At 34.6% G+C, this 15,348-nt stretch overlaps 1 protein-coding gene across 1 annotated transcript; it reads right to left on the bottom strand.

Moving 5' to 3' along the window:
• Positions 1 to 664: 664 nt before the first annotated feature.
• Positions 665 to 13,270, bottom strand: LOC134235171 (uncharacterized). Its single transcript, XM_062717271.1, has 5 exons — positions 13,103 to 13,270; positions 10,685 to 10,787; positions 10,253 to 10,352; positions 4,385 to 4,553; positions 665 to 3,423 (listed from the first exon to the last, which is right to left on the bottom strand). The coding sequence occupies exons 1-5, from the start codon at positions 13,268 to 13,270 to the stop codon at positions 2,440 to 2,442; spliced, it is 1,524 nt and encodes a 507-aa protein (XP_062573255.1). The 3' UTR covers positions 665 to 2,439.
• Between the last annotated feature and the right edge of the window lie 2,078 nt (positions 13,271 to 15,348).

Raw genomic sequence — 15,348 nt, 5'->3', positions numbered from 1 at the left:
GTTATATACCAAGAAATCTGGCAATTTCAATTTCAAGTCTTTATATAGCTTAAATTTACATTCAATACATGTATAAATTAAAAAAATGATCATTTGAATCTTTTGCTTTCCTGCTTATGTAGCAAATAAATCCCAACCTGGTTTTCAATCTCTTTTATTCATTTTTATTTCATATCATTTGTCCAAGTTTCTTTTCATTTCTTGAAATCAGTTTCATTTTGTCCTTGGTTGTTTTTATTTCTGTTTCCTTATCAATTTTCATTTACAAGGAAGCTAAGTAAGCTTCTTCTATTGTTTCAGTGAGACCATGTACATCAGGGGGCACTGGTGCTTGTATTAGAGCCAAGTGCTTTCCTTCTATGAGGAAAAATGATCCCCCACATAATTTACAAATTGCCCTAAAAGCTGCAGCTTGTACTGATGTTGAAAGTTCAAACTGCACATGTAAAGCAGGCTCTGGAAATTGCAGCCATATTTTAGGCCTTATGTACACATTAGCCCACTATCAAAAGCTTGATTTAAAGACAGTGCCATGTGTCAAATCTAAGACATCAATGCCTCAAACATGGCATATACCCCAACGGTTAGAGGGTATCCATCCTGAAGCAGTTGAGGATGTACATATTCAGAAAACTACCTGTAAAAAAATAAAAAGAACAGATGGTGTGAAATCAAAATTTTATTGTCCAATACAGCAACCTATACCATATCAGAACATTTTGGAATCTCTCAATCAAAATATAATGGCAACAAATGCTCAATTTAAAACCATACTGCCACCTTCCTCCAAAATTAATTCCATTGAGACCATTGAATCAAAAGTTGGACCAGTGCCCAAAGGTTCCCTTCTTTCTTATCAGCAAAAGAAAATTGACGAAAGTAACGATACAATTATAAACAATCCTGCGTTTCCTACTTTTCCTGGATATAATTTACCTATTCTTGATCAAACTTTTAATACAGCTCTAAATCTGGGTGAACAAAATTTTTATGATGGACTTGCCGTGTCAAAAACTGATTCTGATGACATTGAACAAAATACAATTGAACAGTCTAAAAATCCCTACTGGAATTCAGCAAGAAAACACAGAATTACTTCATCTAAATTTAAAAGAGTTTGTTCACGGAAAAAAGATTTCGAAACTTTGGCTGACGCATTATTAAAAAGTAACAAAATTCAAACAGCAGCAATGAAATTTGGACTTGAACACGAACAGGAGGCAGCAGAAGCATACGCCACTATAACAGGAAATAATGTGTTTAAAGCAGGCTTAGTCATCAATCCCTCATGTTTTTATTTGGGAACTTCTCCTGACAGGAAAGTCATAGACCCCAACTCTGTTCCTATGTATGGACTCTTAGAAATTAAATGTCCAAATTCAGATTCCATCACAAATTTAAAATATTTAACTCTTGTGAATAACAGCTACAAACTAAAATCCTCCCATGAATATTATTATCAGATAATGGGTCAAATGGGTTTGACCGGTGCTTTGTGGTGCGATTTGTTCATTTGGTGTAAAGATGACTACCATCTGGAAAGAATTAACTTTCTACCAGGAAAGTGGCAGGAAATAAAACAGAAACTTGACATATTTTACTTCAATTGCTTTTTACCAAAATGTGTTCGATACTGAAAATAACATCTATGATGGATCATAAAAAGAAAAAAATTGTACATGTGAGTACATGCATGCTATTATTTTTGTTTGTTTGGTTTCTTTGTTTTGTTAATCCAAAAGTTTAAATAAGCTTTTTTCTGATTAAAGAGGGTCTGTCATCTGTTAAAATTTTAAATGAAGTACCCCATTCTCTCTATACATGTATGTAATGGGGAGATGATTGGGAAAGAATGAAAATTTGGCATCATTATTTTTTTTTCTACTGAAAAAAACCCCACTTTCATAGCCATAAGAGGCAAAAGCTTCCCTATATAGTGTAGATTCAAGTTTGTTCAAATCCAAATTTGTTCAAAGCCTTGTCCTTTTCAAAAAAGTTGTCATTTATGTTCATACAAAAAAAATAATCATGCAACATAAATCTTAATAAAATTGCAATTGCGTTGATTACCAAAAGTAATTATGATAGCATTGCATATACAGTATAATTTAAAAATTCTTGTACTTAAATCAAATTTTAAAATATCTGTATTAGATTTTCAAAGTTACCCAATCCTTGATAAAATCTCATGGTATTAATGTTTTTCCAAAAAGATCTATATCACTTGAAAACATATCAATGAAAATTTACAAAGAAAAATCAATTTCCCAAAGCATGCAAAGGAAAAAAGTGTTGTGCACTAAAGCCATATTTCTGTTTTGAATATATACAGGTATGTGTACCCTCTCACTTGTACATGTCTGGTATATCAAATATGCAGATGATGTTCATTTACATGCCACACACATAAACAGTATCAAACAATTGAAAATATAACTGTCAAAATAACTTTTCTTTAAAATTTGTTAATAAACAACACACAGACCAAATCTGGTTTACAGTCCCAGCAACAGACAATGGCAGAACATTATCAAAAATATGGTACTCTTTACACCTTCTGATAGCTCTTTCTACATGAATTCTTAGTCTTGCTATTTGCTGAGTTTTAGTTACTTCATCCTTACTAAATTTAACTTTATTTCCTAAAAAAGGTGGAATAATCAAGTGTGCACCAACACTGTCAAGTAAATCTTGGATTAAAAAATCTCTGTCAACCATCACATCATCACCTTGTTCTAATAGATCAAGTATACCACTTCTTTGTGTTACATCTTTATCAGAAATATTGCCAGTAAATAATCTGCTAACAAAACATACAGCACCATGAGGGGTTATACCAATCAAGCCTTTAAAGGTAGTATGAGACTTGTAATTTGAATATGACTGAGAGTTAAGTACTTTGGCACTTGGAGTCTGCACACGTATTTCTGTACAATCCAAAATAACTCGTGTATTGGGATAAGTAGTCTTAAAACATTCTGGCATATTCTGTTTAACAATATCTAAATCTGGCCATATGGGTAAACATCCCAAAATACAATACAAGTAATTACTCCAAGTAATAATAATACGACTAACAGTGCTTTGAGACACACAAAAACGTTGTGCTAAATCTTCTTCAAAAAAACCTTGTCTAATTCTACATAAAAACATAAAAAATTGATCTACAATTGACAAAGACTCTTCTCTAAAAGGATTACAAACAATGTTCTTATTTCTCTGAACTTGTGACCACCTGATCATATTTGAGGCTGTTGGCTCAACAACATTATATACAGCACAAAAAATATCATAAGTAGAAAAACCAGTGTAAAAATTTATCAAATTTGGATCTTTGGAAAATCTTTCAATTCCGAACTTCTCTACTTTCTTCTCAAGGTGCTGTACCCTTTCTTCTAGTTTAGAAATGTGTATCTTCATGGCCTGCAATATAGTACATGTATTACACAGTGATATATGCACATGGTTTATCTATTCCAAATTAATATCAACATTACCACAATATCACAGAGACATTTTCTTCTTTTATTTAAATTTGTATGAGCAACTGAATACAGTATTAATTACATGTTGAAACATTAATTATATTATTGAATGCACATCACTGGATGTTTCTTTGATGGAACAGATGCTGCTAAAAAATTTGTACATGTGGTTTGCTTTTAAACAGTGTTAACTGATAAGATTTCCATTGTTGTTTTCATAAACAAAAGGCCCATGGGCCACATCACTCACCTGAGTAATTTGGTCCATTGTGTTCTTTGACACATTTCCCCCTTCTACTGTCTATTGTTTAAAACTTGGATACCCTATTATTGCCCCATCCTATCCCCGGGGGTTAATTTAGAATCTACACTGCTCCAGCTGGATGCTTCCACATACAAGTTTTAGCTTTTCTGACCTAATGGTTCTTGAGAAGATTTTTAAAAAAAATTTTCCTTCATATTTCAGTGTAAAACTAGGATTCCCTATTGTGGCCCCACCCTACCCTGGGGGGTCATGATTTGATTAATTTAGAATCTACACTACCCCAGGATGCTTTCACATCAGTTTCAGCTTTTCTGGCCCAATGGTTCTTGGGAAGATTTATAAATGACCCCGCCCTATTTTTGTCTTTTCTTGATTATCTCCCCTCAGAAGGAGATTTGGCCCTTCAAATTAAAAATTTAATTTTCCTTTGCCCAAGGTTGCTTTGTACCAAGTTTTGTTAAAATTGGCCCTGTGGTTCATGAGAAGAAGTTGAAAATGTGAAAAGTTAACAGACAGACAGAGGGACGACGGAAACGGGTGATCAGAAAAGCTCACCTTAGTTTTCAGCTCAGGTGTGAGCTGAAGTTAACATGCACCCAAGATCAAAGGAACTACTACATGATCCGTGTATTACCTCAAGATCTTCTTCAAGAGATGGTGCTTGGCGACAATAGTCATGCTCTTCAGATGGCATATCTGTTGAAGTGTCAATGGCACATGTTGCAGTTGATGATGAATGTTGGTCTGTGTCTAACGAGATTGAGGATGATGTTTTCTGCTTCTTAATAATTGATGTTTCTTCTCTGAAAAGATCAATATGTATCATAATACATGTAAAATATTATACATAGCAATGTTTTATTTTGATACAGTAGAATTTTGAAAACTCAGCTATATGTTATTGGGACTTAAACAGAGCTGTGGAAAACTTTTTCAGATAGCCAGTCATTCGGACCGGCAAGAAGACAAAATATGCCGGTTTAAAACTCAGTGATTTTTGCCGGTCCGAAATAATAAGTTGCAAAATTAAAAGAAAAGCATACCATTTATTTTCTTAATTACACTTTACTTAATAATAACATTCAGTCCCCATTTCCAAGTCCTCCTCCGTTTTCGTTCTTTTGCATTTATTATAATACTAGATTTCATAACTTTTGGGCAGGTGTCAATGATAATTCTGCATAGTAAACGTAATTTTTTAAAACATTTTCGAATTATAATTTACCTCGAAAATGAGTCTAAGAAATTCTGTACAGCGATAATTAAGATACCACATAATGAAATCGATGGAAAAAAAAAAAAAAATCTGGGACAGTCAACAACGGAAGTACTAGGTTTACTGCTTTACTTAACTATGTTTGAATTTTTTCTTTACATACCCAGGTATTTAGCATGCCTTTTTCTTTTTTTATGTTTTCTACCTAATTATGTCTTATTTGTAAATTTAAAAGGTCACGCAAGACAATGCTGGTTTTGCTTTCATTTCCTATAGCCTCGATCTCGTGCAAAGTAAAAGTATTGCGCAATCGTATATAAGGTACAATAATTCAGCTGGGAAGTGCGCCGATGATAGGCCTGAATTAAAATGGAAAAAAAACAAAAACCTTTAACAAAGACAGAGGTCAGTCATTTGGACCGACATCGACAGCATTTTTACCGGTCTTGCCGGCATGACCGGCAGATTTCCACAGCTCTGCTTAAAAATCTTGCACATTCCTAAACCTTTATGATTTATTTGATCACAAAATGCAATACATTTTACAAGTCAGTGGTTGCATGCAAGCTTCACTACATACAAAAATGATAAAAGAAAAAGTTTGCAGTCAGACACAATATTGCATGTACCCCCGGTAGAAATAATTTTCATGACATGCTTTTCACTAACATTTACACATCCAGATAATACCATAATCCTTTGGTACCAATACAGATTTATCTGGAGAAAAAGTGTCTAAATAAAACAGTTTACTTATTTTAATCAAAGACTTCGCCCATTTTATTGTGCCCCTTTCCATTTGGGATGATTTGAACTAACATATGAGATGATATGTTTAAGCAATGAATCATTATTTTTTGAAAGATATATAGTCTCGTAATTGCAACGGTGTGTTGAAATAAATTAAACCTGTAATGGTGTTTTAAATGCCTTAAATTTCCACACATTTTACATGCAAAATACATGTTTATAAATGTAAATTTCATATATATCTTTAAATTTACAGATTTTATTTCTTTTTTCTATGCATTCCCATTAAGTAAAACTTGAATCTATAGTGCTTTATATCAATAAGGTTCATTTTTTGTGGCTCCTGTTTTTTTTGAGAAGATTTTTTAAGGATCCCACAATTTTCATTTATTTCTTAATTATCTCCCCTTGGAAGTAAGAAACTTGGTTTTCCCTCGCCCAAGGATTGTACATGCATGTGCCAAGTTTAGTTGAAACTAGCTCAGTGAAAGAAAATGTGAATATTATTTGTAATGACAACAAACACCAAAGACAGATAATAGACAGATTTGATCACAGGCCTTTAAATCGCTTAGAAAAAAAATTAAGGTGTTGAAAAAAAAAATAAAGGTATGAAACTCTTTTGGTAGGGTACCTTCTTTCGCCTATAAAATTCTTTTAAATCAAATGCTTTACAATGTTACTTTCTATCCATATCAATTCAAATATAAACAATCTTCATTACTACCAAAGTTCATCCCGTAATTCCTTATACTTCTCGAGATATTCTGAAATCAATTCCAAAATTGACCTTCATTTTTTTACTCGACATCAGCTTGGGCCTCAGAAGAGCTACACTAATTGTAAAGCGGGAACGATGGGACAAATCATAATGTTTCCCGGAATTTATTCTAAACTCAATAAATATTTGTTCATTTGCATTCGAGCTTTACAAGGTTTTCTCTAATTTGATCATTTGATATTACTAAGTCACAAACAACATTTTAGCGGTCTAAATGTTTTGAAAATTGAAAGGTATACACATCGTCGCAAACCACGGCCAAAATGTATGCTCCTCTCCCATTCAGGCCGTGGTTGAACGAGGAGAGAATTCTTCGTAGCTCATTAAAATATTGACCAATGCGAGTAAAGTATAGTCGGATGATGAACTTTATCGCGACCTTTCAATATCCAATCGCAGTATAGGAAATATTTCTTGTATACTGTTGACGCCAGCTGTTGATTTCGATTGCGATGGAACCAAAACTTGCCACTGACTGAATATGACGTCACAATAGAAAGGCATAAATATTCAAGATTACGACACTTTTTGTGATCAAGCAGCCATGGGTAGGAGAGAGCTAATTTAATGCGGACTCCGGACCGTGGCTTGAGACGATGAGGTATACAATGCGTTCCGGAAAATATTTGTTCTACCATTGCTTCATTTACATTCTTAATCAACATGGCGGTGCAGTTGTTGATGCAAATGTTTTCAAATTAATTTTTCGCGAAAGGAATTACTACTGACTTAACCTTACAATCTGGAGTAAGAAATCAACTTTGAATTGTTGAAAAATTTTACAAATACTTTGCAACTCTTCCCTGGACTTTAAACATCATCTGTTTACACGTGAATGACCAGGGGCCCAAGCTAATGTCGAGTAAAATAAAGTAGGTCATTTTTGAAATTGATTTCAGAATATCTTGAGAAGTACCCGGTATATGGAATTTCGGAGTGAGCTTTGAAAGAAATGAAGAATGTTTATCTATGAATAGATTTGAATAGAAAGTAGAATTTTAGAGCATTTGAATAAAAAATATTTTATTAGCGAAATAGGGTACCCAGTATAAGAGTTCAATATCTTTATTTTTTTTACACACACAATTGTTTTAAGCAATCAAAAGGCCTGTGAATTTGATCATAAAATTTCACTTGAGCTTTCCGTCTGCTCAGGTGAGCTATTTATGGCACAATAATCAGCCAATAACCTATAATAAGGATTTAATAAATAAACAAGAGGCCCATGGGCCACATCGCTCACCTGAGAAGCTTTGACCATTCTGTTCTTTACAACATTTCCCCCTTGTTATACATAATGCATCCCCACCCTACCCCACTGATCATAATTTAGACATTTTGAAATCTACACTACCCCATGATCCTTCCATGGGCACATATGTTTCAGCTTTTTTGGCCCTGTGGTTCCTGAGAAGAAGATTTTCAAAGATTTTCCTATATATTTCTATGTAAAACTTTGATTCCCTATAATGGCCCCGCCCTTCCGCCGGGGGTCATTATTTGAACAATTTAGCATCTACACTATACCAGGATGCTTCCACGTAAGTTTCAGCTTTTCTGGCCCAGTGGTTCTTGAGAAGAAGATTTTCAAAGATTTTTCCTATTTATTTCTATATAAAACTTTGAATCCCCATTGTGGCCCCGCCCTTCCCCCGGGGGTCATTATTTGAACAATTTAGCATCTACACTATACCAGGATGCTACTACATCAGTTTCAGCTTTTCTGGCCCAGTGTTTCCTGAGAAGTAGATTTTCAAAGATTTTCCTATATATTTCTATGTAAAACTTTGATACCCTATTGTGGCCCCGCCCTTCCCCCGGGGGTCACGATTTGAACAATTTAGAATCTTCACTATACCAGGATGCTTCCACATAAGTTTCAGCTTTTCTGGCCCAGTGGTTCTTGAGAAGAAGATTTTCAAAGATTTTTCCTTTATATTTCTATATAAAACTTTGATACCCCATTGTGGCCCCGCCCTTCCCTCGGGGGTCACAATTTTTGAAAAATTTAGAATCTACACTATACCAGGATGCTTCCACATAAGTTTCAGCTTTCTGGCCCAGTGGTTCTTGAGAAGAAGATTTTCAAAGATTTTTCCTATATATTTCTATGTAAAACTTTGATACCCCATTGTGGCCCCGCCCTTCCCCCAGGGGTCACGATTTGAACAATTTAGAATCTTCACTATACCAGGATGCTTCCATATAAGTTTCAGCTTTTCTGGCCCAGTGGTTCTTGAGAAGAAGATTTTCAAAGATTTTTCCTATATATTTCTATGAAAAACTTTGATACCCCATTGTGGCCCCGCCCTTCCCCCGGCGGTCACAATTTGAACAATTTAGTATCTACACTATACCAGGATTCTTCCACATAAGTTTCAGCTTTTCTGGCCCAGTGGTTTTTGAGAAGAAGATTTTCAAAGATTTTTCCTATATATTTCTATGTAAAACTTTGATACCCCATTGTGGCCCCGCCTTTCCCCCGGGGGTCACAATTTGAACAATTTAGAATCTACACTATACCAGGATGCTTCCACATAAGTTTCAGCTTTTCTGGCCTAGTGGTTCTTGAGAAGAAGATTTTCAAAGATTTTTCCTACATAATTCTATATAAAACTTTGATTCCCCATTGTGGCCCCGCCCTTCCCCCGGGGGTCATGATTTGAACAATTTAGAATCTACACTACCCCAGGATGCTGTCACATAAGTTTCAGCTTTACTGGCCCAGTGGTTCTTGAGAAGAAGATTTTTTGATGACCCCACCCTATTTTTGTCTTTTCTTGATTATCTCCCCTTGCGAGGGGATATGTCCCTTCATTTTAACAATTTAAATTCCCCTTCACCCAAGGATGCTTTGTACCAAGTTTGGTCAAAATTGGCCCAGTGGTTCTTGAGAAGAAGTCGAAAATGTGAAAAGTTTACAGACGGACAGACAGACGGACAGACAGACAGACAGACAGACAGACGGACGGACGACGGACAAAATGTGATCAGAAAAGCTCACTTGAGCCTTCGGCTCAGGTGAGCTAAAAATACTTGATTCTCATCCAAATTTTTTTTTTTTAAATTGAGGCAGGTGGTGGATTTCATAACAAATTTTCGTTTCTTCCATTATACAGATATTTTTTGACCTTATCAAATGGTGCAGATTAAAGCGTTATATTCGTTGTCAGATATATATCTTTGTTTTACATCTAAAAGTCATACATAGTTATAGAGGTCAATTTAAATATGTTTATCTCTTACTACACATCATCTCGCATCAGGAATCTTTCACAACTACTGATGATCCTGTTTAATGATCTTAACAGCCGTGAAAATCACACTGAAATATGGGGGATAGAGAACGAAAGTTGAATACTAGTTGATTACCGATCCCGATCTGAATTATTTAGACTAAGAAAACAGATTTTGTTTTAAAATTTGAGAGGAGGATGAGAATCTAGGTTTTTATTTACTATGGCCTTGCACAGGTATGGTGTGCATTATTCAAGCTGTATTTATTATTTAAATGGTAATATAAGTACCGAACTGTCCATTTTCATGTCCATCATGCCGTAACATGACCAGCTGTACAAACACATGATACGTATGTGCTTATGCATAACTCAGTTTGTGAGCACAGCTGTCCATGTTGTGACATGATGGACATCAAAATTTACAACTCAGTGCTTAAATAATACAAATGCAGCATTCCTTGTTTATCAGAAGCAAAATTAATACTGCAAATTGTATCATGACTTATTAAGTCTTACTGAGGAGGTCCTTCCCTCTTCTTGGGTGGTTTACGGCTTGGTGCACTCTTAGTCCATGGAAATATACTTGGTACTGTGCCTTTCTTCAATTTTCTTAGTCCTACAAGGTGTGTAGACATGTTAATTTTAACCATTCTAAAATATTTAATTATCTATTTCCAAATTAAAATATTTAATACATGTTTGTTGTACTTGACTCCAAATTACAACTTTATTTTTGAACTTTAAATAGAAATGTCTCCTTGATTTTTCAGAAAGTTTATATATTTAGAATTGAACATTTATCGATATAAATTTATTATAAATCTAAGTGATCAATGCTAACTAATGTGCATTATTAAAACTTTTAAGTTGATAATAAATTAATATTCAACAATATTATAAAGTAACAGCAAAAGAACTCAAACTTTGAAGCTGCTTGTAGCCTTGTACCTGTCAATGTTCTTACAATATCATCATCCTTAAAATGCTTGGAACACACAAATGTGGACTTTGATATCTGAAAAATATCAATCAAGTTGTAGAATATCTTAATCTAATTGGCATTGTTATTGTTATTGTTTCAATTACAATTCATAAGTTATACATGTATTAAAAAGTATGTACACTATTTATTATGCTTCTTTTAAAACATCTATATAATGTTAGGAAGGTATTAATTAATTAACGGGTGCACAAGGTTTTAACTGCTTACCTTGGCTTTATTAGGTCAATTGGCCCTTTCACCATAATTGTGGTTCTACTCTTTTGCAGGGCAAATTTATGTGTAATGTTTGATGGCATTTTTGTATATACAGATAGATAATTAAATGTAAAAAAAAAGCCAATTACTTTTACATCAAATTTAACCAAAATATAGCATTTTGCCCTGCAAAAGAGTACTACCACACTTATTGTGAAGCCTCAGCCTGTATGAATTTTAAGGGCGGATTCCGCCTGGAATTCGGGTGGAATTGAGCAGGAATTGGCAAATTCCGGGCGTACTTGAGGCGGAGACGGAATTTTCGAAAAGTTACGCCTCAGTAGAAGAGACGTCTTACAGGGGTCATTTCTAATTTCCGGACGTCAATTGGCAAGTTCAGATTTTCCGGGCGTAAAATGGCAGGAAAATAGAAACAAAAATTACGCCTGGAACTTTCTGGAGAAGTAAAAGCCTCTGATTGGTCAATTTAATTATCAAGTAAGGGTCATTTCAGATAGGAGGTTAAGTTTGAATTTGATCATACGAAGGAGGGAGTTTAGTGTGAGTGAAATAGGAAATGCAGATATATCAATGTTAAGGCTTTAAAACTTCTTTTGGATGACACAGTATCTGCTGGTAGGTGTGATAATTAATATCTGGTACCTATTTGAGTAAAATTTATTATGATAATGTACAATGATATTGAGTTATAACTTGTTGACCCTAAAATTACTTAAGATATTTGAGTTTCCTTGCACACATTCTGAGAAATAACAGTCTGATAGAGCTAACTATAGGCTGCAGTGTGTCTCAAACTGTAAACTACTGACAAAGTAAATGAAGAACTGTATTGGGTAACTTAAAATGTTTCAGTATGATTATTGAAGTGATAAAATGAACCCGTATTGTAAAAAGTTTAATTCTAAATACACACTCAATCATGGTGGTGTTTTAGTGTCCCTTACACAAAATTTATAAGTTATATATCTTTACTATATTAATGACCTGTCATTATGTTTTCTTACAGTTCAAAAAGCTAAATTTTTAGCTTTAACATTGTAAATCATAATCTAAATGTTTTTCTTTGTTAACATGGTAAATATATAGGTTTTTAGGTCACATAGTATTATATAATAATAAGGACATTCCAGGCGTAATTCTATTCCAGGCGTCATTTTAGTTTCCAGGCGTATTTTTTTTCCGGGCGTCATTTATTTTTTCGGGCGTAGGTCATTTGCATTTTTCGCCTCAAATTCCTGCCACTTTCCTCTTGGTTTCCGCTTGGTTTACGCCCGAAACCTGTGTATCACCATATATGTAGAGAGACAAACTGACGCCCGGAATTCCTTCTCCAAGTACGCCTCAATTCCCCCTATATTGCGGGCGGAACATTTCGTACAGGGGGGCTATGCAAGGGGTTGCTTGAGAAAAAAAAATTTCAAGTTGGTGCATAAAATAAATCAGGATATTGTAAACAAAAGAATTTTTCTTCGACAAAATTTGATGACAAGTAGTTCATAGTTAAACAGAAAGGAACTGGACATCCTGATTACAAGTGTTGTGTGTATATTCTAAATAGGGAATACCAATTGTCAGAATAGTTTATGGCTGGAATTTTATTTTGTTTTGTTGATGCCCATATGACCTTTAAATTATAGGCCTGATCAATTCAGTATAAATATTGAACATGTATCATGATACAGTGTATATGATTTAATACTATACAGGCTGCAGATGTTATGAAGAGAGTTGTTTTCCTGTTGGGAACTAATTAAGCTGCGTGTTGGTTGGAATTGGGCTTGGAATTTCACGTTTATATAGATATTTATCATCCAAAAAACATTTTAAATGACTAGAAATTTTATTAAAAGTTGTTATATCGAAATGTAATCATCTAACTTAATAGTGTGTAGAGCTGTAATGAAGTGCGAGATGATACGAAACCTCGCTCGCACCTTTAGCATGATGGACGTAAACAACACTGGTGATGTGGAATCTATCGCCTCACTGTGATTAATTAAAGGGGTCCTGTATGTCAAAACTCAATGAAATTAAAGGAAAATATAATCAAAATTAAAAATCTGTAGCTTTTTTAAGATGTTTCAGTGAGGGATTTTTTTATATCCACAAAATCGATCAACTTTGTGTTAGGCACGTGAAAAACTTACATGGAAGTCGGGGCCTTCGTCTCGCCGTACTTTAATAATCCACTCTTTCCGTACAGACGGATCCTTTGGAAAAGAGTGGAATGATGTTGCTGTACCCCGACGACTGTCTTCATTACAAAGCGGCACACAACAATAAGCCGCGGAGCCTGTTTTCGCATGGCCGTCCATTTTCAGCGTCTGCTTGCACATGTGCTTTTTGTCAGGTCAGCCTCGTTATCGCTACGAACTTTAGCGCGTGCGTGAATAGAGTCTATTGTACCATCACCACAAAGGATTTAACGGTTTCATTGAGAGAACCAGTCTATTCTTCCAATAGTATTGGTCGCCCGCATGGTGCAGTGGTTAGAGCGTCTGCTATAGAGTCGCGAGTCAATTCTTTCTTCAATAGCCATATCCTTTTTATTTTAAAATGATGACATATTTGGTGTTGTATTTCTTATATTTACATTTACTGATGTCTTTCCTTACATAACAATGCTAATAAAATTGCAATTCACTTTTCAATGACATGCAGATGGTCACATGATCAGACTTTTTTTAAGTATGAAAAGCAAACTGCACGAGCCATTTGGAAAGTTCCGATTGTGACGCCACATGACGTCATAGATACGTTATGTTGCATATCCAAAGCAAAGGCTAATTGATGCCTGTATTTCTTTGTAACGCGACTAAAAACGTAAAAAATAAAATTGAAATAAAATATCATGTTAGAGTTTCATTTGGATATGACATGAAGTCGGTCACGTGATCAAATTCTATAACGCCCGAAAAACTTTTATTTCTTAAGTGAAAGCAGGTCACCCTCATGACACTGTGGTTAGAATATCTGGCCCCAAAACCATAAACTGAGAATAGACTTAAGTCAAAATTTAAATTTTAATATCTTCAGTTCCATTCGATGTATTAGCTTATAAGTTTGAAACTGTGTAAAATTCTTCAATTCAAACATTTGTTGAAAGTTTTATTTCATTATCGAAATTATTCCCAAAGTTATATCAATTTGAAATTTTGACTTAAGTCTATTCTCAGTTTATGGTTTTGGGGCCAGCTCTTGATTCGATAAGTCAGAAGTTGACTTTTCGGGTTTAAATCCCACTGTGGGTCGTGGAGACCTGTTCTTCGGATGAGACCTATAAACCAAAGCCCAGTAGGTGCTGGCTCAAAAAAGATTCTTCACTGCTCTATGGCCCTGATTGCCGGGTATAAGACAGAAGTAGCTTTCCACCGGCAAGTGGTGGCGTCTCCATATAAGTGAAAAATCCTCGAGAAGGACCTTAAACTACAAACAATCCAATAGTATTCAAATTAGCTACGAACGGATCAATATCTTACCCTGCGATCGCGACCCACTACATTTCAAGACATTTTTTCTTGACAATGTTGAATATAGAGCTTTTAATCTCTAATTTCCTTGCTATAAAAAACTTAATTTGTCTGACAAATAATATAAAACATTACAAACGGTTTAAGTATTGCGATGGTGAAATTAATTGCAAAAGAGATTCTGAGTAATATAATAATTTATTTACCAAGATTTGTTGTGCTTCAAGTTACTAAATGTGACAAACTCGAGAACAAGACGTCTCATGCATAATTTAATACAAATGATGCGCAAAAGAGTTCCTTGAACATTATTTAATGTTAAAGGAAGCTTTTACTGTGAATTCAATGTCTGGCTTATACAATCTCTTTAGAAATATAGTGCAGTAAAAATCGTTATTTTAAAGTAGACTGAAAGTTGTATGAATAATTTAACTTTTAAAAACCAATGCCACATCATCCAATATGTAAACAAGAGGCCCATGGGCCTTATAGGTCACCTGAGCATTATTCAACAACTTTCCAGTGATTGAATTTGATCAATGTTTTAAGCCAGATGCTATAGCATCTACAATTTGGTCATCATAACTATACACTTAGCAGTTCCTTAGTTTGGTTACCTAATACCCATAGGCAGGGTAGGGGAACAAAAAATGCATTTCAACAAATCAGTAATATTCAGCAATTAGGAGTAGTGCCGCTACCACACATGAACCCTTGACTCTTAGGCCTAGATCCACACATCGACAACTTTTGGAAAGGCATTCATGCTTTTCAAAATATTTGATTAATACCAAAGAGTACATTTCAAACAATTCATTCATTTTCATTATATAAGTACAGCCCCCCCCAATACCCCCTCTATGGTACAACTGACCGTGGGGCCTTGAAATTTACAATAATTGAAGATAGGGCCCTTGCTCATA

This window comes from Saccostrea cucullata, unplaced genomic scaffold (genome assembly GCF_032062105.1).
Source record: "Saccostrea cucullata isolate Sc308-1 unplaced genomic scaffold, CSIRO_AGI_Scuc_v1 ctg3637, whole genome shotgun sequence".
In the NCBI taxonomy this organism is placed as follows: Eukaryota; Metazoa; Mollusca; class Bivalvia; order Ostreida; family Ostreidae; genus Saccostrea; species Saccostrea cuccullata.
The sequence above is the reverse complement of the archived record's forward strand: the minus strand, read 5'-3'. Positions and strand labels throughout refer to the sequence as shown.